This window comes from Oryzias latipes, chromosome 6, assembly GCF_002234675.1.
Source record: "Oryzias latipes chromosome 6, ASM223467v1".
In the NCBI taxonomy this organism is placed as follows: domain Eukaryota; kingdom Metazoa; phylum Chordata; class Actinopteri; order Beloniformes; family Adrianichthyidae; genus Oryzias; species Oryzias latipes.
In genome coordinates, this window is record NC_019864.2 from 17,732,924 (window position 1) to 17,758,162 (window position 25,239).

Consider the following 25,239-nt stretch of genomic DNA (forward strand, 5'->3'; position numbering starts at 1 on the left):
TCTAGACCCACTAGACAGTGCTCTGAACCTTTTTTCTTCAATGATTTGTGATCCTCACTGGTGTCCATGGATTACATGAAATCTTTCCACCTTTATCCACCTTTGTCATGGTAGGGAGAACACGTCAATGTAAGGGTGGGGTCATCTAAGATAGCACAACAAGGGTTAAAAAAACAACCCCATTAGGAGCTGGTATTTTACCATGTCATCAATATTCCTCCGTACCAAACAGGTTTATTATGTAAAGGTAAGCACAATTTTCGCAAATGAATCACTGATCATTTACATTACTATTTAAAAAAAAAAACGTAAAAAGTTGAATTATATCAAATAGACAGTGAACTATGGCTTCTATGGCTAAACTCAAAACAAGCATCACATATATTAGCTTTGCTTGGTTATACCTGCAAATTTGGCCGTTCTGCCCATTCCCCGGAGTAGCTCGCCGTGATCGTATAGTGGTTAGTACTCTGCGTTGTGGCCGCAGCAACCCCGGTTCGAATCCGGGTCACGGCAAGGGTGAATCTAACGTGGGGTAGAATTTTGTTTTCAATGTATTTTAAATCAGGAGCAACTGGTTGTTTTTGTGCAAGATACATATATAATGTAAATTTTAAGATGATAAAAAACATGGCATTGTGAAACATTTCGTCTGTCTCTAATTTATGGCTTGTTTATCATTGTATTTTGCTATATTCACGCCAGACTTCCAGTTTATCACCATGAAATAAGTGTTATGTCGTCGTCTGTGTTTTGTCTTAGTAAAATAGGACCTTCTGTCATATTAAAAAAAAAAAATTCTACAAGAGTAATGTCCGTCGTTGACCTGCCTGTGGCATTCTAATACTATTACATTGCAATGACATAGACGAATGAAGTCCTTGGAAAGTCCATAGCTTTTTAGGTCACACTCGCAAATCCTCAGAATTTATAATCTAATTGATACTTTATTTATCCCACAATGGGGAAATTCTTCTCTGCATTTTGACCCATCCTCTGGGGGGGAGCGGTGAGCTGCAGACTAGCCGCAGTCTATAGACCGCGCGCTAATCTACCAAAGAAAAGAAAGAATAGCACATCTGCAATTTAAGCTGGGATCATGTATAGACTTTTCTGGAGAGATCTTCTAATACATGAACCGGCATTTTGCTTAAAAAAGTCTGGAGAAAGAATCGTGGGAAAAAACGCCTCGCACTCCCATAGGTTCGCTTTGACGTCAGTTTTCACCGGAACCCGCCCACCTTCTCAAGTTGCAGCGGTGAATGGTGAGAGAGAATCCTGCTCTTCACCAAAGATAGCAGCGTCGCCGAGCCCCGCGCTAGACCTGGATGCTGGCATCATCACACTCCCCAAACGGACCCACGACGCGAAAACTTGACAGGACAACAATGGCGCACGCCTGGGGGGCCGAATCCGTGCTCGCGGCTCGTCTACTGGAGCGAAGAACAGAAGGCGGTCGATGTGACATGCACTCGCACGCTGCTGATGAGTTTATTGTTCTGGTCCTGTAGGCGCAGAGAGAGGCGCTTCTCTCGAGAAGAAGATGTTGAGCCGATTTATGAGTGGAAGCATCAGAAACCTGGAGAGGGAATACAACTGCACGGTCAGACTTCTGGACGATACGGAATATACGTGCACCATTCAGGTTAGTCACCTGTCGACCACTGCTCATGCACTCCGCGAACGAAGGGAGGCGAATCCTGCTGCAATAGAATTGTGTGTGATCTTTTAAACAGAAAAGCAGGAGTTTGAGAAGATCTGAATGCAAGTCAGCAGATACCCAGACATATGTAGATTTATATATATATATATATATATATATATATATATATATATATATATATATATATATATATATATATATATATATATATATATATATCTTTCACAACATATCAATTATATTTTTCCTTTAAAGTTTGGTTAGGTTTGATCATAAGTTTATTTGCATATCCTAGAAGTTAAGACCCACTGCGATAAAATTAATGTTTTTTGTACCATTTTCCTGTGGCCTTTTTCTGATAGTGGATGCCATTTCAGAAAATTAAACTTAAAATAGCATTTTTTGAGTATATCTTTATTCAATTCTTTGTGAATCAGGAGCAGACAGAAAAGCCTCTGAAAAAAGGCTGTAGATGTGACGTATAACTTACTATGGCAACCCGCAAGTTCCACTCTGATTTGTTTTCTTACAGTCAAGGAGACCCTGTCTTCGATTTCATTGTCTGAGTTGTCTTCCGGCTCAAAACTATACGACTGGCTCCAATATTGCTCGCCATTTTTGTTACATTTAATGTTAGTTTGGGGTTGTAAGGGGCTAAAAGCTAGCGGGAAAGAGTCTAAACAAAGGGATGATGGGAAATGGGGGCAGGCTTACTTCACACCAGCGGTCCGCCCACAACTTGGTGGAAAATTTATAATCAACTCCTGCTGCTCTGCAGAAACTATGTCCAAAAGAACAACACTGGTTTTTAAGATTTTGGCTAAAAACAGAATGATCATAATTAAAAGACAGCTGGGAACACTCTTAAAATAGATCAAAAGCTGATTAGAGTGGGACTTTCACCATTTTGCAATCCATGGCTTAAAAGATTATTTTTTTCAGATGATTTATATGTAAGCTTATTCTCCTGCTTTTTACTTGCTTGTACTCATTTGAATTGCCACCAATTGCTGTTATTTAGTGCTCATGTCATTCAATTTCCCAAGACATCTGCAAATTGGTTATCCTAAAAAACACACATTTCCTAAGTTACATAGAGTCTACATTGATAAGATGTAAACCAGATTGTGCTGCAATGTTAATTCAGATGCAAATACATTTTGACCAAAATGTTTGTATGTGCACGAGTAACATTTTCATTTCTATTTAAAAAGAGGAATTTAATGAAAAACATTGGCTTCTAAAAAAACATTGCTTTGAAAATCAACCCACCGTATTAAACTGTCGTCAGGATTTTGCAACAGTATCAACTGTGCTTTGATGATTCTGGTGTTTTATCTTCACACTGATGTTATGAAAAAATGGAGGTGAGAGGGCCTGTCACTTAAATCAGAAGGAAAATAAGCGTCTTCCATTTGTAACAAAGGCAGGGAATCCTCTAGGAAATTTCTGCAGCAACATGTAGACAAAATAAAAATACAGCCTTTCATTTGTAATATTACAGAAATATTTGGTAATGAATGCAAGTATTCCTGTTGTTTCCCTAAGGCTTTGTTTTGTCTTTTCAAAACGAATAATGGCTACATAGGGCATAAAGATTGTGCTGGAGGGCTGTGACTTTGTGTCCAGGTTGTAAACAGACCTGTGTTCCTGCTTAAGGCTGAGAAAGTGATGGATCACGGCCAGATGGACTGTGAAGTCAGCAGGTGAGCTGTGTGCAGCAGAGTCAGGTGGCTGATGTCACCAAGGATGGGAGGGGAGTGGAGTGAAAGGGGAGAGTGGTCCAGCTCTGCTGTGAGTGTCTGGCGGACTGATTCTGTTCCTGTCAAACCCTGTTCCAGAACTGGAGTGAAATAATCCCCCTGAGTGGCTACATTGTGAATTAATAGATGCTGACTTGAAGGGCATCATTATTTGGTAGGTTTGCCCACTTAAAAAGAAATCGACAGTCTGTCATCCTAGTCCTCATCCGAGTTAGAAAATTAAGCAATCAACTTTATTAGCCTTTTTAATTTAGGGAAATAAGTATTTGAACCCTCTTGCCAGGAAGACTTGTGGCAAAACCAATATGTAGCAGCACAGAGATCAGAGGTTTCTTTTAGCAAGTTTCTGCACAAATCACAAGGAATTTGGGCCACTCTTCTTTGCAAATAACTCATTAACTGTTTTTTTAGAGCTATTTCTCACTATTGTCATGATCATGGAAACCGCACCAAGTGAGATCTTGTTTGGGTCCACAGATCTAGGTTGATTTATGGTTGTGTTGTATTTTTGCACAACTGCTGTCACCTAAACCCCCAGCTTCTTGCTGATGGTTTTGTAGTCCATTCCAGTCTTATGCAGGACTACAGTCATCTCCCTTTAATCCACTGAAAACTCTTTAGTCTTTCCCATGTTGGAGAGTTTGGAGTCTGACTGATTGACTGACTGTGTGTCATCAATTCAGGCGAGAGTTTTTTTGGGAGAGTGTGTGTGAACAAAACTTTTGAAGGCTAATACATATTTCCCTCCCTGTATTAGAACATTAGGGTTTTCATTTCCAAAGAAAGAGCCAGGTTTTGGACCGGCTTATTTTTAAATTTTCTTCTCCTGCTTTGTGAGAGCCGAATTGTTTCTCTGATCTTTTTTTCTGAATCCCCTGAAGCTTTTAATGCATCTAGAATCAAATTTACCTCAGCCTCTGCCTTCAGCATTAACCAAGAACTAATTTATTATATTAAACAAAGTCATAATGGCATCTATATTATGTTTATTTTTTGCTTTAATGAATTGTAGGGATTTTCATCCTACTTTGAGGGTGGAGTAGTGGGCACTTATTTTTTTACTTAGCTCTGTAGAGTTCTTATCCAGCTGCTGGCTGATGGAAGAGACTGAAATCCTCTGCTGCTCTCAGGGACACTCAGCTCTGTCATGTTAATGCAGCGTTGCAGAAGAGAACCAACACTGTAGCCATCCAAATCAAGGAGTCAGAAAACAGCATTGAAATTTGGCAAATTGGTTACTGTAAATTTAACAATGTAGTTTACATTTCTTATAGCCTGCTTTCCTTACAAAACTTTATTATTTAAACCAGCATTGCAGCTCATATTGCTGATAACAATCTCTATCCCGGATGCAGAGCAATGCATCAGGTGTATTTCTGTTTTGCCTTTTTTTTACGTTTTCTCTGAGACAACCACAATCTCTTATAAATCTAAATGCTGTCTTCTGTTGGTCATGATCCACTGAGGATGAAATTCTAGAGCATTTCATCCTGCTCTCTTCTTGGAGCTGTATGAAAATGCTGGTTTTTGTCCCATCCAGATGTGGATGGGACACACCAGCCCAAACTGACATAGGTACCAAAAGCCAGTTTAATGATCATACCGTTACTGTGCTTTATTGGCCTGCAAACTCACCTGATTTGAACTTGAGAGATAATTTATGGACTGTTGTTGAGAAGAAATGATCGTACAATCTAGATCACATTAAGACAGCTTTCATAAAATCCGTATGGCATTTTTTTTTACTTTTATCTTTTTAGTTGACTAAATGAGTGCCATTTACCTTAAAACTTTGTATATATGTCAAGCTCTATGAGCATTTTATTTTGGTACTAACAGCATAATACTAAAGATATTAGCACACTCTTTGGAGCCGGATCAAACACAAACAAAAGAAAAAAGGCCGGGCAACTGTTTAATGAGCTAAATGGTGCATTCATCGCATCAGTGACAGATGTTCCTGAGGTCATGAAAAAAATAACTGTTTACATTGATTAATAGTGGTTTTAGTAGGGGGAATACAATACATTTGCAAAAAACAAAAAACAACAACACCATTTCTAATAAATAAACTGAATCCTTGAGTGTCTTTTGCTTAAAATTCCCTAATAGGTTTATGGTTTAAGTCACTTTTAAAAAGTCATTTTCACTCTATGACTTATGGTCAGTATCCTGGCCTCAGGGGGCATCATATTGACCATGTTCAAACCTTTTGTAGTTTATGGTCATTTTGCACCTCACACTGACGAGCTTTATCATGTGTGAGTTCACATTTTTAGCCAAAACCAAAAAGGGCTGTTCTCCAAGTTGGGCTGCAAAACAAGCCAATATTGGAAAACAGAAGAGTTTTAGTTTGGGTATTTGTTTTAAGAAAACACTTTTTATTTGTCTCATATAACTGATTGAAATGGATGCTATGTTTGAAAATTTCCATTAGAAATAATCTCAGGGGAGTGCTGCTGGTATTTAGCAGCATTAAGGCCCGTACACACCGGGACGAATATTCGCCAGGCGTTATTCGCCAGCGTTTTTCGCCACGTTTTTTGTGTTCACACCCAGGCGATTTTCGCTGACGATGAGTGGAGTGAACATGCAATTTCATTCCCTGACATTAGATGGCGCTTAATGTAAAACAGAAATACTCCTGTACACAAGGTGGCGCTGCGCAACTTTATGCTTCTTAAAGTCGCTTTTCACTCAGAAGAAGAGAGCAAGTATTTACACGCTTGTCAGAATCAAACAAAGAAAACATGAATATTTCAAGCACCAGTAGCTCCAACTGGTGCTTGGTTCGGGGATATTTTAGAATGTCCGTCATTATTGCTTCGCGGCAGTGTAGACGCTACTTGGCGTCTATCTTCTTCGCTGGTATGTGTGCTCAGCAAGGCAGTTTTGTGTTTGAGCGCCCCCAAGTTGTGTTTTACTGTAACTTCAGAAGCTCCAGACACGTGAGCAAAAGCGCCATTCTCATTGGTCGAGTAGATTTCGACGCGACGCGTCGAAAAAAAAAACGAACCCGAGGCGTTTCTTTTTTTTTGACGCTTTAACGCGTGGCGTTTTTTCGCGTCGGTGTGCACACTCTCGTTGGTGCCCTTTGTTTAGTCACGAGGCGTTAAATCGCCGACGAAATTCGTCCCGGTGTGAACAGGCCTTTAGTCTGCAGCAGCATCACGACTGGGTGAACCTGTGGCACATAACTCAGGATTATTCCACTGTGGGGAGCAGTGGAGGTCAGAATAGCCCTGCAACTTCTGTGAGGGTTTGATATGTGGGAGCAGCTTCTTGCCATTTACACTCTATCAGTCACTTTGCCTGTGAAACCACAGAAATATTATATCAGGGCTGCAAAGGACTGCTCTGAAAGAAGTCTCTATTTGTCACCCTTGTGTCTTATTGCTGCCTCTACACAGCGCTGATCTTTAGCTGGGTAATACTTGGAAATGCATGTCTGTTTGGATTGCATTACAGGGATTTATGAAAGACCTTTGTGTAGGACCGGATATCATATCCCTTTTGCAGCACACCCAAGGAAAGATATGAGTTCACACTCACACATCCCCAATAGTATAAGCTCTTATGTCTCATAAAAGTCAATCCTTTAGGGTGTTCTCAACTCTAAATGTGGGTTTGGAGCTTGTTTGGGTGTTTCTTCTTCATCAGTGTCACTTGTGTGTTGAGTGTACTCGGTTGGATGAAGAGGAGGTGGCCTGTCAGTGCATTGGGTTAAGTCTGCTGAGCCCTTTGTTGTGTTGTCGAGGATGTATTGTGTGACAGAGAGGGCCTGAGGTTATACGCCACCTGTAAGCATGAATTCTTGTGAAAATCTAAGTTGTGACCATTGTAAGAGAAGAAGAGAGTAAAATGGCACCAGTCGAGCTGTTTTCTTCTCATTACAAGTCTCACTGTAAAGAGACCTAGCCCACAGCCATGGACATACAAACAGCTTGTTGATTACATTTACATCCTTCAGTAGCCATGTAAATGGGTTTGCATGGTGCAGTGCAGCTCTGGGCTGGGAAAATTTCTACATTTACATTTACTTACCCACTTAAACTCTTAATACTGTCATGGCCCATGTTAACAGCTGCCACAATGCACAATGACATTCAGGGGCCTTATAGGTAATCAGATAAGAAAAGTGTTCAAAGCTGACCTAAAAAATTGTGTTACATCAAAGAGTTATTTAATATGAATCTGTTTGGATACAAAACTGCTCGTGAAAGGCTTGCAACTATTGAGACAATAATGAGGATTCCTCATTTGTATTTGTCATAAACAATATACAAGATTTAACTTATTTCTTTGGTGCTTTTTTATTTATGTAGCAGTTTATTTTAGAAATATTTAAATTTTGAATTTAAGAATTAGGATTTGTTTGTTGTCATGTCCTCATTTTTGGCACAAAATCAATTTATTACGGTGGCCTTAAAGTGCAAATTTCACCCCCAAATCCCTCAATGTCACAGTCACAGATTTCTGTTTGTCCTCTTTTTCACTTCCCTTATAATCATTGAGGTCTTGTTTGTCTTTGGCCTCAGGGTATGGGATATCCAGCCTTTTGTCTCTATGCATTTCAAGGCCACTCTACATCTGCCAGCTAAAAAACAAGCACAGTGATGCAAAAACCTGTTTACAATTACAGTACACCTAAGAGTTTACTACTTTAGATAATTCTATTTTCTATGTTAAGTTTAATAATCTTAGTAAACAACAACAGAAAACTGCAGAAAAAAACATGTTTATTTTACTAACAAAGACTGGTCACCGTACTTGGAGGGAAAGCTGCTTTGTGATGGAAATCAATACCAATTTATGTATCATCAGCTCATTGGCTAGGTGCTGAGCTGGCGTGTAGCTCCAGTTAATGCGGCCTGACAGCCATGACATTTTTCTGTTGACCAATCAGCTAACTAGGAAGAGTGGAGAAAAAACGCACAAATGTTTCCCTAAAGCGCAATGTGTCATTAAGAAGCATTTTTGAAATTATTTATGAAACACATGCCTCCCCCTACTTATTTTTCAGTGGTCTTTCATCCTGCCCTCCTCATCTCCACGGGCTGCTTCTTCTCCGTCTTTAGAGTTGGGCTTGTAGTTTAATTTCACGCATTCTCACCGCGGTGCTTTTTGAGCTAATGACTGCTGTGCCGCCTTTCTTTTTCTGCATCTCTCTTTCTTTTTTCTGAGTCTTGTGTTTTTTTTATTTGTCGCCTCCTCAAACCTTCGGTTTGCTGCAGGATCCTGATTTCTGTTCAGAAGTGTTAAAAAAAAACGTAATGATTTTCTGTATTGTTCATGTTAGAATATCAAATAAACCTAAAAGGTATAGTTGCAGGTGTCTTTACCTTGATATGATCATTTTTATCTTTGTTAATACAAACAGCTGTAAAAAAAATTTTTTTGAAAACATACAAATTTTACATTAGTGGATTCATGATGTTTTCTTTATAGTTTGGTCTGTTGATTCTGTTGACTTGATCTATAATATTGGATATATATTCTAACAATTAGTATATTTATTCATAATTCAGTTGATAGCAAGTTGTGTATAAATAAAACAAAGGAGTGAAGCATGCAAACTGAGTTTGGAAGTGCAGCAGCGTAATAAATAGTTTACTAAGAAAAATTCCAGAAACACATCTTTCTTGAGTCTTGTATACTATATTTTTGAGTCAACAATCATGTGTTTAACAAAAATATGCAGATTCTATAATAATAATTTCCAAGCACTAAAGTCAACATCTGCAAAAAAAAAGTTTAAACTAGGAATCACCATCCAAATGTTCCAGTTTTGTTTTTTAATATTTAATCTTAGAGCTCAATAGTTGCATTTTTGATTAGGTATGGTGTAAAAACTGAATTTTGCTTCATGCCAAGTGGGACAGTTAGAACTAATATAAACTTTTCTTACAGCAGAAATGAAAAAGAATAGAAAAATGAGACAAGGACAGAGATTATATCAGTTTTAATGGATTAAGCTAGAATCAGCAGGCCACAAACTCCCTACTCCGCTCCATTCTGATTCATCCACTTGTAGATGACCATATCTGTGTATGTCTTCAATTTCAAAACTTAAAAAATGTAACGTTTCAAAACGTAACGCCAACATTTCTCACCATTTTTGTTGCACCCGTAATGTTAGGTTGGGTTTTTAAGGGGCTGTAAGATAGCGGGAAAGTACGTAAACAGATGGATGACCGGAGATGAGGGGAGGGCTTACTCCACGCCAACAGTCCCCCCCCCACAGCTCAGAGGTAATTTTCTAATCAACTCCTGCTGCTCTGCAGCTCCTAGAAAATAACAGTTTTTTTTTTATTCTGGCTAAAAACGGCATAATCATAATAAAAAAGACCACTTACATTAGATCAAAAGAGGATTGGAGTGGGATTTTAAATATTCAGTATCTACCCAGCAGCTCCTTAGTTAGGATGCTAAGGATGAGTTTTGAAACTATCACCTTGTTGCATATAAAAATACTTTAAAATTCCAGCTTAAAATTGACTTCTTAGTTTGATGTTATTAAATGTGGGGGATTGCAGCACTTTATTTCTGTATGAAATGTTCTGTTTAATATTAATGAAGAAAAAAAAAGTGCCTTCAGTGCAGCAGAAGGTTAAAAGTCAGTGTTTAACCAGGTTGAGCATCACAGTCGAAGAGTTTACACTTGAAGCACAATATGTGCTCTGTTGAAAGAAAACAGAACCTTCCGTCCTACAGTTGTGGCTGAGAATCTGTGAAGCGAGCAATAGGACTTCTCTCTCTCTCTCTGTCCATTTTTTTACCCTATTTAAAAAAAAAGTGGCAGAACAATATCTTGCTTTCTTTCAGTTCAACGTAAAGTTAAGCAAACAGTCTAAAAAACGTTTAAAAAATTGATTGCAGATGCATTTTGTGGGCAACCCCTATTGCTCTGTTTGGCAGATTACATTAGCATCTATTCATGCATGCAGTCAGCCTCCTTTTCCCTTTGTGTGTGTGTGTTAGCACAGTAGTCACAAGAGACGCATGTCTCTGAAGAGAAGATAGATGTACACACACACACACACACACACAAGACAAAGGCTGGCCTCACACAAACATGCAAAGCATTGAAACAAAGGAAGCCATGTAGCTTCTGCCTCAACTCAGCAAGTATCTTTAAATGAAAACTGGAACGATGGTGGAGCTTTGCAATATTACTGATGAAAGTTTTTACCATAAAATATCCACATTTTGGTGTGTTGATTTATTTTAGGTGATAAGTACCTATCTGGATGTAAAGCCATACAGACAACCACTGCTTGTCTCAGTTTATCTCATTTGTCCCCACTGCAGTAGCTACCAAAAAAAGAAAGAAAAAACATTCTCATTGTTTCTGCTTCATTAATTTTGCCAAGACATGTTAGAGAACATGCCAAGAAGAAGATGAGTTATTAGGATCTCATCTCTCCTCCCCATTTTTAAATCTCTCTTTCCTTTTTTTCCACCCCTTCGCACTCCAGCAAACTCATTAACACACATGTTCAATTCACTTCACAAATTCCATCCTGAGCCTGATAACATTTGCAGTTGTAATTGGATGCTCTTCCCACATCCAGGACAAGAAACCACTAAAAGAACAGCGGTAAGCCTTAAAAACAGCACTACTATGTTTAGTGAAAATGGGTTTTCAGGCCAAGCAGAGACACAGCTCCAGGATTTAACAGCTGCTCATGTGGTACTCTCTGTGAATACATCTCTGGTAGTGTCATCATGTTTATTAGCTTTTTACTATGTAGATCCCAGAATGAGCAGCTTTTTTTACTTTTACATATTTCCTGAATGACCCTGTTTCCTGTTTTGTCATAAGATATTTCTTACTGGTGGTCCTGAACAAATGAATGGAAACAAAACATGGTTGAGAAAAGATAAAGAAAAACATTACGTTTTCCTGTGAACCAAAATAATGCTCAAAATTGTCCTTAATGCTTTTTGACTTCTACTATTCTTGTGTCTTTCCAGGATTTTGCAGGTTTTTATTAATTATTGCAGACATTTTAAATGTATCTGATTAGTTTGCCAAAAAGCAATGTATCATATAGTTTTTGTATAATATTTTTGTGTCCAGACAAGAACAGCACAGTTTAGCCTGTGCCGCCAGCTCTGCTTTTGTTGTGGCTCAGTGCTCAGACAGAGGTGTGCCGTATGGCAGCAATGTTTAAATCTGGAGGGGATTTTTCTAACGGCAGCGCTCCCCTCTTTGCAAATGGGGATTGTGTAGCTTATTGCTGCCTGAAGTGTGGGAGACAGGAGCATTGAGGGTAATAAAGCACTGTTTGCACTGCTACACAGCATGTCAGACCGCTAATTCTTTAAAAAGAATAACAACTAGTGTTTGCCCGAGGTTTGTTTGAGAGCAAAAACCTATATCTTCTACATTTAATTGTGAATTGTGTGAAATAAAGGCATTTTCAGACTTGATTGCTTTTAAAATAATGCAGGTAAAAAGCATGTATATATGTAAATACTTTTATTACTAGAATTCAGTGTATATTTCATGAATTCTGTGGATCAATGCATTCTTACAGGTTTAAAAGGCTTTTTAGGGGTGAATTCTACTTTACCCACAAGCCCAAGTGCTGCAGTTGTTGGAATCAAAATATCACAAATTGCAAATTAGCACAATGACAAATAACATGGCGGACTGGGGGAAAACTGATTTGCCTTGTGAATTTTCGATGAGCATAGTCATTGCTAACTGGAGCTGCTCCTAGAGTGCAGGTGCAGCCTGTAAGCTCCAGAGAGAAGATGGTCTCGCCACCTCTGCCCGCATGAAACCACAAGCTAATGAATCATGAACACGTTCAGCGTGACCAGCATCTGAGAAGATTCAGCGGTCTGGATCTGTGATACTGACCAGGTGGACCATCAGCCAAATGAGTCATTCCACATTATAACTTTCATAATGGTTTTGTTTTTGAAAAATCAAAATCACACATGTTTAAAGCAAAATAACTGTAATATTAAAAAAATACATAAATCAACACAAGACTGTTAGCAAAGGTTAAAAACCTACTTATATTGAAAATGTTGCATGTAATCATTTTGACCATTTATACACGCATTTTTAGTTGGTCTTAAATTAAAACAATTGATATATCACATTAGTTTTGCTTTATCAAGAGATGTGATGTTTTTTAGCTACAATTTTTAATTTATGGCCTTTTATATATTTATTTCATATGCAGATGTCCAACTGCTAAAAACTATTTGCAAAATGTATTTTATGAAGTAGAAGCACACTGTGTTCTGTCACTGGACTTAAAGATTTTGTGATGAAGTTTGACACTACAAAGTGTTTCACAAACAAAGACCAGAAGTTTCTTTAAATATTTAGAAGTGTCAGTGCATTTTTTATTAATAAAGATTTGGGTTTTCTGCACATGTTTATTGGTTTAGGCATGCAACAGTGAAACTACTGTAAAGACAGTCACTGCTGGTGGGTGTTTTTGCCATTTTTGCCATCATTTGCAAAATGCTCTCTTTGTATCTTCTACTGATCTAACACCAACAACTCAGACTGGATACATCTGTAGTTTTAACATTATTATGCTCCATAGGAAGTTCAGTTTATTGCATGTTTTTGCCACTTTCCCTGAGTAAACTGGTCATCGTGATTCTTGAATAACTTTGGAAGGAAAGATTTAGAAAGGAAACAATCCACTAGATAATACTAAGTATTTGATGCCCCACCTTTGTAGCTTGTATTAATTATGCCTTTTTATTTTGCCCCTATACTCGGTTCACTCAGTGTGAACTGAGTGAAAAATACAAAAAGAAGGAGGCACTTATGGGCTGGCCGTTCAGCACTAAAAGTAGAATGTCATGAAAATATGGCTAGATACTGCTTATAAAGTAATAACAAGTTTAAAAAAAATGCAACTAAGCTAATAACACTAAAGCACATTCAGCAGAAATCTGCATTTTTGTTTTATTGAAATTTTCATAGAGGTTTGAAGATTTAGCGCTTCATATCAAAGCGGAGAAAAATAATAGTTGTTGGGTTTTTGCCAAGGTTATTCTCTTCTGCAAAATCTGTTTTAATTATCCCCCAGTGGTCAGGCTGTGTTTCTTCTGTGACAGTCAGTTTTTCACTGAATACGTCATACACTGCAAACATCTGTGTTTTTTGTACCAGCAGGAGTGTTGTCTTCAATAAAGACGCCTGTTTATTACCTTTGCATGTGGATAGATCTCACACCAGCATTTGTTTACTGCCCTGCCCAGTGTAAGGAGGTAGTCTTATGGTCATGTAAGGCAATCGGCAGAGCTGTTTTGTGCCGGATCCCCAATGTGACTAATGCTGATCAAAGTCCTGCTCTCTTTTTTTTTTGCATCATAGCAAGCCTTAATTTATCAGATTCTATTGTCTCGTCTATTTTCTAATATACCTAAGGAAGAAATTGGAAAGAGCTAAATGCCCAAAACCTAAATACACCACACTGTTATCGATATCTGCTGCTGATCCAGTCTGTTGCAACCTGTTGCAGGTAATTCAGATATGCAGTTGAGATTGAGGGAGTTATTGGTTATTTTGCTTCATAAATGATTTACATTAAGGACAGCTTTACACAAGTGGCATTTTTAATAAGCCTTTTATCATACAGGGCCATACTAAGTTATAACATATGATGTCTGGGCACTTGTAAAAGATGAAAACCATCGAGTTTGCAAAAATAGTGACACTGCAGAGCAAATGTAATTTTTTTTTTTTTAAAGAGGAGACATCCAGACTTAAGGCGACGACCATCTGCCTGTGTACGGCTGGAGTGAGAAGTTGCAACGTGGTGACTCTCATGGTTTTATACCTCATGAAACCATAACTTGTCATTTTTTTCGTATCAGATGGAGGCATAGTGGTTTTGGCATTCTGGTCAACATTGAATCTCCACCACAAGACTGCTCAGAGGCTATCACACCCACCTCTTTTATGCCCATAATGCATGTGCATTAACAAATTTAATGGCTCAGCCAAGCTCTGTGTTGAGCCACATGACTCTTTTAGCTAAGTAATATTAGATAACTTCTGTAAAAGCTTTTTCTAAATGTTAGTGACTGGAAACTCTTAAAAATGAAGAGACTCAAAGTTGTTTTAGGCAGCTTTTGGATTTTATTCTCACTTTTGAAAGTAAATTAATGTATCACTACTTTGGCTAATGACCAGGCAAGCAGTAGTCAGACCCTTGTTTTCTGTGGTATTTGCTATTTATATTCAATTCAATTTCATTTGTATAGCCCAAATTCACAAAAACAGTCGTCTCGATGGGCTTCTATTTATATTCAGAAATTAGACCTACTTATGTTAAAATCGTTCATTTCAGATAGAAAAGGGTATTTACTTATATAAAAACAGGGCTTTCCGGCCCAGTTCAAACAGGCACATGGATATGGCACCAACACAGTGCGAATGCTGCACAGAGTAATTGTCACACTGGACAGCCTCTGGCATATGGGACTCTTCCACTTTTTCTTTTTGCATAGTGATAACAAAGTCATCTTGTTTTTTTATTTTTTTATTATGTTTGAACAGCCATTCAAAAATAAACTAATGTTTCTACTGTATTAGATTCAAAGCTCAAAGTGTCAATATCAAAACTATTTGCAATCACCATAGCCCTGCAACTAAAAGCATTTTTAATATTCCTCTTGTTGTAAAGCAGATAAGGCACTCTAGCATACAGTAACTCCACCATCCACTTAGGCCTCAGAAGTAAAAATATCTAAATATTGTTTAGTGACTACAAAATTCACATCCGGTTTAAAACTGGCTAAATTATTTTACACCAAACATGTATTTTTGGTATAAAATCTAACTTTTACACATGCAAGTCCACAAGAAATTTCTTACATTTGCCACCAGCTTCCAGTGGTCATTTAAGGAACTGCAACAATTGGTATTTCCTGGTTTGGCAAAAATGTGTGGGAAGTTTGCGGACACAGACACTAGTCTGGTGAGTAGATTGGTTTTGCAAAATGTTAGGGGACTACCAACAGGGTCATTCAATTACAACATGTTAACATGTTCAATTGCAGAATGAGTAATGGAGAGTCCTGCATTCCCAAAAGGGGCTTAGTACTTTCTAAAGTCAGCAATCACTGTAATCCACCAATGCTGGACCAAATTATGAGCCCTAAATACTTACTGGGGGATCCATAGAATTGGAAAGCTGACAGATGAAGGCAACTTAAAGACAATTTTAAGGTGCTTTACAAACCTTGTCAGTGTTGCAGAGAGTGGGTGTTGAAGGTTGTTTGTCAAGGTTATTGCCTGATGAGTCACTACTGGGAGTCGGTGAAAGGAAGCGAGAGGGGGCACAGCAGCTTATCAGATGAAAAATATAATGTAATTTAAAGCATTCACAAATCCTTTAGCTTGTCATGCGTCATGCAAAGACAGATTAATGCATTTCTTCTAAAGAGAATAAAGTCCCAGCATGGCAGCAAAACACCATGCCAGAGAATCAAGTATGCCATTATTGACTTTGAATCACACTATTAAGGCATCAATCTTGTTTTGTGTAGTTTGTGGAGTGGGAAGCCAAACCCTGTAGTCATTTCACTTATGCAAAGTGGAGAGAAATGAAGGTAAGTTGCAGCTATACAGGTCTAATTCAGCTTTCCACACTGTTCCTCCGCTTCCAATACCACACATAGCAGCCCACTCTGAATCCTTTTTTTCCCTCTGTGACCCTATTTTTATTTCCAGAAGTGGATTATTTATCTCCATCAAGATGTTTTTTGTAAGCATTAGCATGAGAGGATAATCGGATATATAATATTATATTTCTGGAATTTAGTCCATGAAGCCATAAAGTATGATGCGCATATGCTGCCTGTGTTTGAGTGAGACTACAACTGGTTTGAAAAGACATGACTTTAAAGATTACACTCCAACGGTGGAAGAAAAAAAAAACAACTACCACCAAATATGTCATGCATTCTTTGACTTTTTTCTATTGCATTTGTTGATGTTTTTTTCTTATTGTTTTTCTATGAGTGGCAGCGTGGTAAACATTCCATTTCCTTGTCCTTGTAGTTCAGTCTTGCTGCAGCACATCATCACCATGGCAACAGCTCATCTCATCTTTGCTTCCCAGGTGTACTGTGTAAGGTTTGACCAAATTCTGTACACCCAAATAATGTTTTATTACATGTGGCATGTCCTTTCATTCCTCACATTTTTTGATTTATTCTTTTATTATGACAAATATAAACTCTCCAGTTTTTTTCCTCATGTTTTTGCTTAAATATATCTTTATTTTACGATTGTTAAACCTATTCCTGTTTCTGCATAGTAGAGGATAAAAGACAAAAGCAAGTTTTATTACTGTGCACACTAAAGTTTAGAGATGAAAACCCGCCTGGTCTGGTGCGATAATTAATGCCTGAAGGTTGTTTTATAGGCACGTCTTACTAATCCCACCATGATTCTTTGATAGGCTCACGGTTTGAACGGAAAGACTGAATCCCGGTGGAGTAAATGGATGACGTGATAGAAGGGAGGCTGTGTGGGGGCCCGGTCATTAAAGAGAATGATTTTACGGTGTTAATGAGATCAGCTTTCTGGGCTCAAGGCTGCTGGTTTGTGGAGGATCCAGTTCTCTCAGGGCTGCAAAGCCTGAAGGACTCTGGTCTTTTAACTCTCCTTCAAGAGAATTTGATTCAAGGTTACAGATGTCCCAGAGGAACTTATCAACTTCCTGATGACATTGCTTTTGTTCGAAATCACTGAAATCCCTGTCATCACCAGAAATCAATTCGTTTGGGGTTTTTAATGTATCCCACTGGGATAAGGCTGATTAGTTAAATATATAAATACAAGTTGTTATTTGGTGTGATTTTAACCTCAGGCAATAATTCGCAACAAAAAATGGAAAGAAACAATTTTCTGTAGGATGGCTGTAATCATAATGGGCATTATGTGTTTTTGTTGTGGGTTGCGCACAATCACCTGTTCCTACATTTCTTGTGCCAAAATCCATAAATGTTGTACATTTTCACATCCATTCCTGAGAGGAATCAGTAAATGTTTTATATTGCTGAAACATCCTGGCTAATGTAGAAAGATGAGCTGTTTTGATTAACAATCCTCCATCCAGAGATGAACATTAGTTTATAAACGTTTAAATTTTTGTGAAAACTGCTGCATTTTCTGTTGAGCTCCTAGCTCCTTTGTCGTAAATGTTTCTTCCCAAGCTGCTGTTTAATAAAGCCTCAGTTTAATTCTGTTGACATAGATCATTCATGCCCATTTATCACTTATTAGGGGGGGGGTCCTCGTTTTACTGGGCAGCCTGAATGGCAGAAGAACCATAAGCTCTGCTGACACTCCTATCCTCACATCACCCCGTTGCAGTTTTTCTTTGCTGACTCAGATAGCACACATCTTTTGAGGTTTTCATAATAGCTCATCCATCTACAGCCAAAGGGAAGCATCAGCACGGTGTGAGGGTAAGGATGGCGATCAAACCTCTTGAGTTATAGGCCTGCTGTGCTTTTTGTGCTTTGTTATGAGGTGATTAATGTTTTCCACTCACCAAAGTAATCTTCTTTACAAAGCTACCTCTGCCCGAGCCTGGTGATCTGGACACAGAGTGGTTTAGCTTTTATGGGGATAAATAAACCGACCGCTTGTGAAGTTATGAGTATTTTTCTGTTGATTTCCCTTACTAATTGGTTTTCCTCCGATTTCCCACTGGGGTTTGAAGACATTTCTATGTGCATCTCCTATTAACATAGTGGGTGACTGAGCAGATTGGTCTCATTTGATTTAGAAAACAGGCTTTTCACCGACCGAAGAGTGCAGAAAATATCATTTGAAGGCTTTCTTTAAATCTGAGACTTTCTGAATTAATTTCCATGACACCCACCTGGAAGGCGTCCCACTACAACATGCTGGGTGATCATTGGCCCCAGCGGAGCATGACTAAGTACATGCAGGGGAAACTGCTTGCAGCAAAGTGTGCAGCCTCCCACGACACTCCATTCCTAGTCAATTCAGACCGCATGCCACCCTGTGCAACCAAGCCATGCCATTCTAGCCTCCCCCTGGGCTAACAAAGACCCCTTTCAGACCAGCCCTCTCTGTGATCATGCAGAGCAGAAGCAATCTGTTCCTCTTGGTTGCCCAGTGTGAAGTGACCCAGACTTTTTCTTGCTCAAACAGCAAGACTGGTTGTGCTTTAGGGTTTTTCTGCAAGGACGTTTTGATCTTGAAGCAGCATGAAAGCAGATATTTACTATTTACACGCTTGTGTGTGCTAATGCGTCAGTGTGTTTTAACAGGCAGGGGTGTGGGGTCTGTGGCCTTCAAAATAAAACACAAATAACTGTTCTTTAAAAGAAAAGGTTATGGAGTAGTGCCCTTTTCATTGGTTACCCTCAGCTGAAAACACGTGGAAAAAGAGAAAAGGGATGAATGGATTTCAACTACAATGCACTCAAATCAATATCTAATGTTTTGTTGAAATTCAAAAGTCTGAATCATCACTGGAAAAATTCAATGACAGTGGTTTGGTCGTTTTTGACACTTGGTCTTTTGTTTGTAAAGTAATAATGCAGAGAAGGCGAAATTTACTAAGCACTATCATTAAATTTTATTTCTCTTGAGATCATTTTTAGATGGAAGTACAATAAAGCTGTAACATCCAATCTGTCACCCACATGCTGTATTTTTAACTTTTGGTGGTATGGGTTCTCGCTGCAGGAAAGTGGGACAGAAGCTTGAAGTATCTTGGAGATACAGAGCCATTTTCATCAATTCACCTCTGATGGTTTTTAATGCTTCAGGGCCAGAATGCTATTTATTTTTTAGACTGACCAGGTTGAAAGTGGGCAGGCCAGTGCACCGTTTCTCCTGTAAGCCCTTTGAAGAGATGTCATATTCCTATTGTGTCGGTCATCGGAATCCACTTGCTCATCCTTCCTGAAGCATCAATCCACTGACCTCAATCAGTTGCACGCTGCACAAAGAATCTTAAAAACTTTTAAGTTAGTACAAGAAAAGGATTTTACTTCTCACATTACTGTCAGCAGTCTGCTTATGTCATTGAGTAAAAAATGTTACACTTTGCATTAATTATCTAATAGAACTCTACATATGTTTCACCATTAATTAAACTTTTCTGGTTTATCAAGCAGTGACCGGTAATATAATTCTGACTGAACATGCGTGCAAAGCTGACTTGTAACCTTAGTTACAACTTAGTTACAGCTACCCTCAAAAGTGGATTCGGGTTGTTTGTGGGCAAACCTGTGGCCTGCACAATGTTTTAAGATCATAGACTATCGTAGACTAAAAGGAACAAGATGTTTTCTAAGCTGTGTGGGAGACCGATAAGGAGGAATCTGCAATCCTTAAGTCCTGTCTCTGCATTGTGCAAGATCAGTTGTGTTTGAAGGTGCCTAACTTTTTTTTAAATCTGAGCTCAACCATTGAAATGAGAGTGTGAACTGCTCATGGATACACTACTGTTGCTATGAGACTGTATAAATGTGTTCAGACACAACACTATTTGATAAAATCCACTTAATTTTTAACACCTAATCATTTAGCAGATGAGTGCCATCTTTATTATTAACTGGATGATATAAACAGATTTCAGTGTACCACTTTCTCACTCAAAAGAGTGAGATAAACTTCTAATCTGGAGTTCATGAAAATTAGACATGCCGTACGAGCATCTTGAAATGTAACTAAATATTAAAACAGTAGAATTCACCTTTTGGGCCATAAAACAATGAGATTATCTAAATTGCAGATGAAGGGCAACCGACTGATCTCACTTTGAAAGTGCCATGTCTGCAGGTTGATCTTAAAAGGCGGATTTTTTTGTAATATCAGATTGCTTTTTTAAAATAACAGGTTTTATTTAAGCATGCAATGAAATCACACAGTGCTTAAACTACAGTAAAACACAAAGTTTCAAAAGCCTTTTAGCATTCCAACTCTACCTTGCTGGATAGTTTAATCTGAACAGGGAAGTATGGGTTTATATCAAAATACAGATCTTGGGATATTATTTACTGTAATCTCAGTATATTGTAATCAACAACAAATGATGTTAGAAGAGGGTAGTGCTCAAAGTGTTTTTCTCTACTTTTAAGATTCTTTTCCTTTGTAATAATTTACTAATTTAAACTTTTGTCAAAGTTTTTTTTTCCCAGTCTTTGCTTTTAAAACTCTTTAAACTTTATTACAGAGTTTTCTTAGAAAACGGGTAAATTAGTCATGGATCGTGTTTCAATAAAAACCTTTTAAATACATTTGCTACTTAATAGGTGTGTGGATTGAATGCTTGAATCTGTGTTCATTTCAATATTTTCAGATACACATGAATGAGAATTAGAAGATGAGCCAATGTTGTCAGTTTGGAGACAGTCTTAAAAAGACTGTCAAGCTGTCTGTTACCAGGACTTCATTAGTGTCTCTGTTCATTTCCTTTATCGGAGAGCAAACATTTCCGTCAAAGGTTGTTAATCCTAACCTTATAAAAACCACTCAAAAAATGTATGCAAAATTCTTGAAAATAAAATTTCCAGTAAAAAATAAACTTTAAAGTTGGATCAAACAGTTTAAAAATAAAAAGCAGCATTCAGTAATGTTTCTGACATGTTTTAATTACACATTGGGGATTAACATAGTAATATTGAATGGATTTACATAGAATGGAATATTTTGGACAGCCTTTGGTTCCAGGTCAAAATTATTATTGGAGGAAACTATATTCATCAAATTTGATTTTGTTTTAGCAGCACAAATCTTTGTTATTGTACTTCAAATTGGAGTCAAATTACAATTTGTCTCTATTTCTGTGTCTCACTGTTTTTGGGGATTCTCACACAAACACCAGTTTGTCTTTATGGAGAAGCTAACATTCATCCTAAGGAGTAGGGTCTTAAATGCTGCTCAGGGAATCTCATTGAAACAATAATCAGAGTAATCATTTGCTGCTGCAAAGGACTTGGTGGTAATCGCACATATAACCTCCCACTGTAAGTGGCACCACAGTAAATCTCTAAAATAAGCTGTCACTTTAAATCCCCAGTCAAGGATGCAACTGTACTTTCCACCCTGAGCTGCTTCACTGTTTGGTAGGCATATTGAACAGTGGGTTGTAGACAGCAGCCCTTATCTCCATTCAGTAGGCAAATCCTTCTTACAGTCATACCAAATACTTCAGGAGGAATGAGAGTCTGTCAAAGAAACGGCTCTTCTCACTTTTTTATTCGTCAGATGGTCACATGAGCAGCTGTCTGCCTCCCTTCAGTTTCAGCTTGCCAAATCCTCTCATATAGGTTGCATGTGCTGGAAAATTGGGGGCTGTTACATTTTTTTGGTTGCTGTCTAATGTGTCAACCCCCCCCCCCCCCCCCCTTATTTTAGTAGCATCTATTTTTGCTTTTGTTTTGGTGCTAAAGGAGAACTTTTTGTGTGTCAATTCAAATTAACATCTCATTCAGATATTGAGTCTTTTTTTAAATAAAGATTTTACATTTTTTCTTAAAAAATTAACTTAAACCTATTTTCATATTTTATGTTTTAAGCTTTATCTTGTTTCAGTATTGTGTCAAGTTGAGTCTTGTTTCAGTCAAAATGTGACTTGACACAGTAATTATTTTTTCCGGTAAATGATAAAAACATATATCAACATGTTTTCCAGACAAATTGACCATCTTACCATAAATTATTCTTTTTAGATAAACGTCTTAAGCTCCTGGAATCTCTGTTCTGTTGTAATGACCTCAGTATTTTCTCGCATGGTTTTGGTGTCATTTAAAAGAAGAGCTGTTACCCAGTTTGGGCCATATTTAACCCCGTCATTTAGGTTAAGCTGAATTTTACAAAAAAGTGTTTCTCTGGGCAAGATTGCATCTCCCTTGGGCCTCCTTTAAAGCTCCAGCACATCGGAGCAATGGTGGGTATTCATGCCTGTGTGAACAGTCAGCCAGTCTCCGGGGCCAAACAGCTCTTCACATTTTTATGGCTGGGTTCACCACTTAAATATCTTTTTGCCTAAAGCCTTGGACACAAAGAAGAGGTTGAAAGTGGTACTATTAAGCACATTAAATTATGAAAGGGTACGGAAAGCATGATTGCATTTAATTTTCTTTAAATCAGGTTTGAACTTTGAAGCTAAACAACTATTTTTCAAAGTTTTTCTTACCAAAACTTCCCCTTCTCTTTAAGTTATTTATTTATTTGTTTATTTAACAGGGACAGTGCACATTAAAAGCATGGCTGCAATGCGCCAGAATTAGCTCAAAGGCTATTTTTCATCTGTAGTCCCCGGATAGGTGTTAAAATCGTCAACCTAAAAAGTGCGAAGCATGAATTTAATACATCAATAGAAAATATACATGTAAAATAGACAGTCATTTAAAATACATAAAACATGCTCACAGTGAGAAACATAAAAAACAAAGACACAAAGGTGACAGATCGGACAAGGAGGGGCAGTCATTAAAATAGTTCAATGTAGACATGTTTGTTGTGATATGAACCAGTTTTTTAGCTTCTTTCTTTAACAGAGTGAATGTGGTGAGGTCTCTAATATTGTGAGGAACTGAGTTCCACTCTTGTGCTGCTGTTATGGAGAAGGCGCTCTGGCAAAAGGCACTTCTCCGTAGAGGAACAATGCAGTCTTGACGAACCGACCCTCTTGTCACTCTTTGGGAGAATGATCTTATTTTAACAAACTGACTGAGTGGAGGGGATGACAGTCCATTGATGATTTTATAAAACAGGCATAGTTTTGTATACTTAATGAGGTTCTCCCAACTTAACAGTTTGTGTTTTTGTAAAATGTCACAGTGATGAGGTTTTAATGGTTTTTTATCTAGTATTTTAATTGTTTGTTTGTAAAGTGACTCCAGAGGTTTTAATACTGATTTGTTTGCCTGCGACCAGGTAGTGAGGCAGTATGTCATGTGGGATAAGATCATTGCATTCATGAAAATTATAGCAGATTGCAGTGACAGATTTGCCCTAATAAATCTAAAATTAGACACGTTAAACTTAACATGGTTACATACTTTCTGGATTTGCGATTTAAAATTGAATGTTGTATCAATTAAAATGCCAAGATATTCGAATTTTCAACAACTTCTATTTTCTTTCCTGCCACAAAAACATCAGCCAGAATCTTTTTCCGGTTTGTCTTGGAAAAGAACATTGCAACCGTTTTGTTTATATTAAGACTTAAACTCGACTGTTCCAACCATTCTGCAACATGTCCCATCGTTCTGGTGAGATTCTCTGCCACCTCAGACGTGTTTTTGCCATGTGCATAAATGACAGTATCATCAGCATACATCTGAATAAAGACATTTGAACAAGGTCATTAAGGTAGAGAGAGAAAAGTAGAGGCCCTAGAATGGAACCTCAATCCTTTTTTCAACTGACATCAGCATTTTTCTTGCAAATTGATGTATTTTTATATGTGTTGCTCATCGTTCTGGCTTATGCAAAACAATAATCTCATCATATATGAGACCAGATGCCATGTCCTTTTGTATTAGACATTAGGAGGGAAAAATATTATCAAAGAAAAACATGCTATTTCTTTGAAGAATTTGAAAAACAATTGTGAAAGTCCAGCGTTGGCATCAAATTTAATTTTATTCTTTTGCAATTTGCTTAGTTTTTGAACATTCCATGACCTGTGATTTTCCTTTATGCTGTGGTTGAATAAATTCTGGGATAAAGTAAACAAAAAGGGGAATTTTATTGCATGGAATTTTGTAGATATTAAATATACATGGAACTTGTTCATTTTTGAAACTTTTAAAAACAATTTTTTGCCTTTATACCTGGTAATATATTTCATAAAAAAAAAAGATAAAATGCCAATTTATCATTATTATTTTCTAAGAATTCTTTACTTTTGCCATATTTTCACAGTATTGGACACATTTTTAATTAAGTGTAAATATTAAAAACTAGTGTTGAGTTTGACCACACGGTAGCCTTTTTTGATGTTGCCCTGTGGAAGCAGGTATTTGTTTGGAATAGATGTAGAAATGGTTACATGGACCCAAATATTCATATACTGTAAACAGTAACCAATAATGAAGCTATTTTGACCCAAGTGTGTATTGAATGCATCATTGCAAAAACCTATATTTATGATTATGAGTAATTAAACAGTTATTTTCTTCTTACATTTACACTTTTTCTTTGTTTTTTTTTTAATTTATTTTTTAACAATTTCCTTCATTATTTCTGTAATGATAATAATGGATTGGATTTATCTGCGCTTTTCAAGACACCCAAAGCGCTTACATTATGTCCATTATTCATTCACTCCTCATTCATACTTGGTGATGGTAAGCTACTGTTGTAGCCACAGCTGCCCTGGGGCAGACTGACAGAGGCGTGGCTGCCATTTCGCGCCTACGGCCCCTCTGACCATCACCGGGATCAATCATGCGCATTCACACACCAGTGGAGCCACACTGGAGGCAAGGAGGGTGAAGTGTCTTGCCCAAGGACACAACGACATTTTGGCTGGTGGGAGCGGGGATTGAACCGCCAACCCTTCGATCATTGGACGACCCACTCAACCACCTGAGCCACTGTCGCCCCTATGAGTTTGATCTGTGTGAACTTTTGTAGTAATGTCTACATGAATGTTTGAAATTAACCTATGAATTTGCTTCTAAGATGACCTTATATTTGGATAAGTGAATGTGACATGGGACTAAATCTGGAGAATTAAAGTCTCCAGAGTTGATACCTTTTTTCCTCACTATAATTCACTAACTGAAGTAAATTCAGTTAGTATATAAGGAAGATAT

The 25,239-nt window shown here is 37.8% G+C and overlaps 1 protein-coding gene and 1 non-coding gene across 4 annotated transcripts in view; both read left to right on the forward strand.

Annotated features, from left to right (window-relative positions):
* Positions 1 to 444: 444 nt before the first annotated feature.
* On the forward strand, positions 445 to 516 carry trnah-gug. Its single transcript has one exon. It is a non-coding gene; the product is annotated as a tRNA-His (tRNA).
* Positions 517 to 1,232: 716 nt separating this feature from the next.
* frmd5 (FERM domain containing 5) overlaps positions 1,233 to 25,239 on the forward strand; it is a 45,998-nt gene continuing 21,991 nt past the window's right edge. For 2 of the 3 annotated variants that reach the window (XM_004070018.4, XM_020704065.1), the window contains exon 1: positions 1,238 to 1,645. In XM_004070018.4, the coding sequence (XP_004070066.1) occupies positions 1,544 to 1,645 (102 nt within the window). In that variant the 5' untranslated portion in view covers positions 1,238 to 1,543. Of the gene's footprint in view, positions 1,646 to 25,239 lie in introns of all 3 variants that reach the window. The other variant, XM_023955820.1, reaches the window with a different exon arrangement.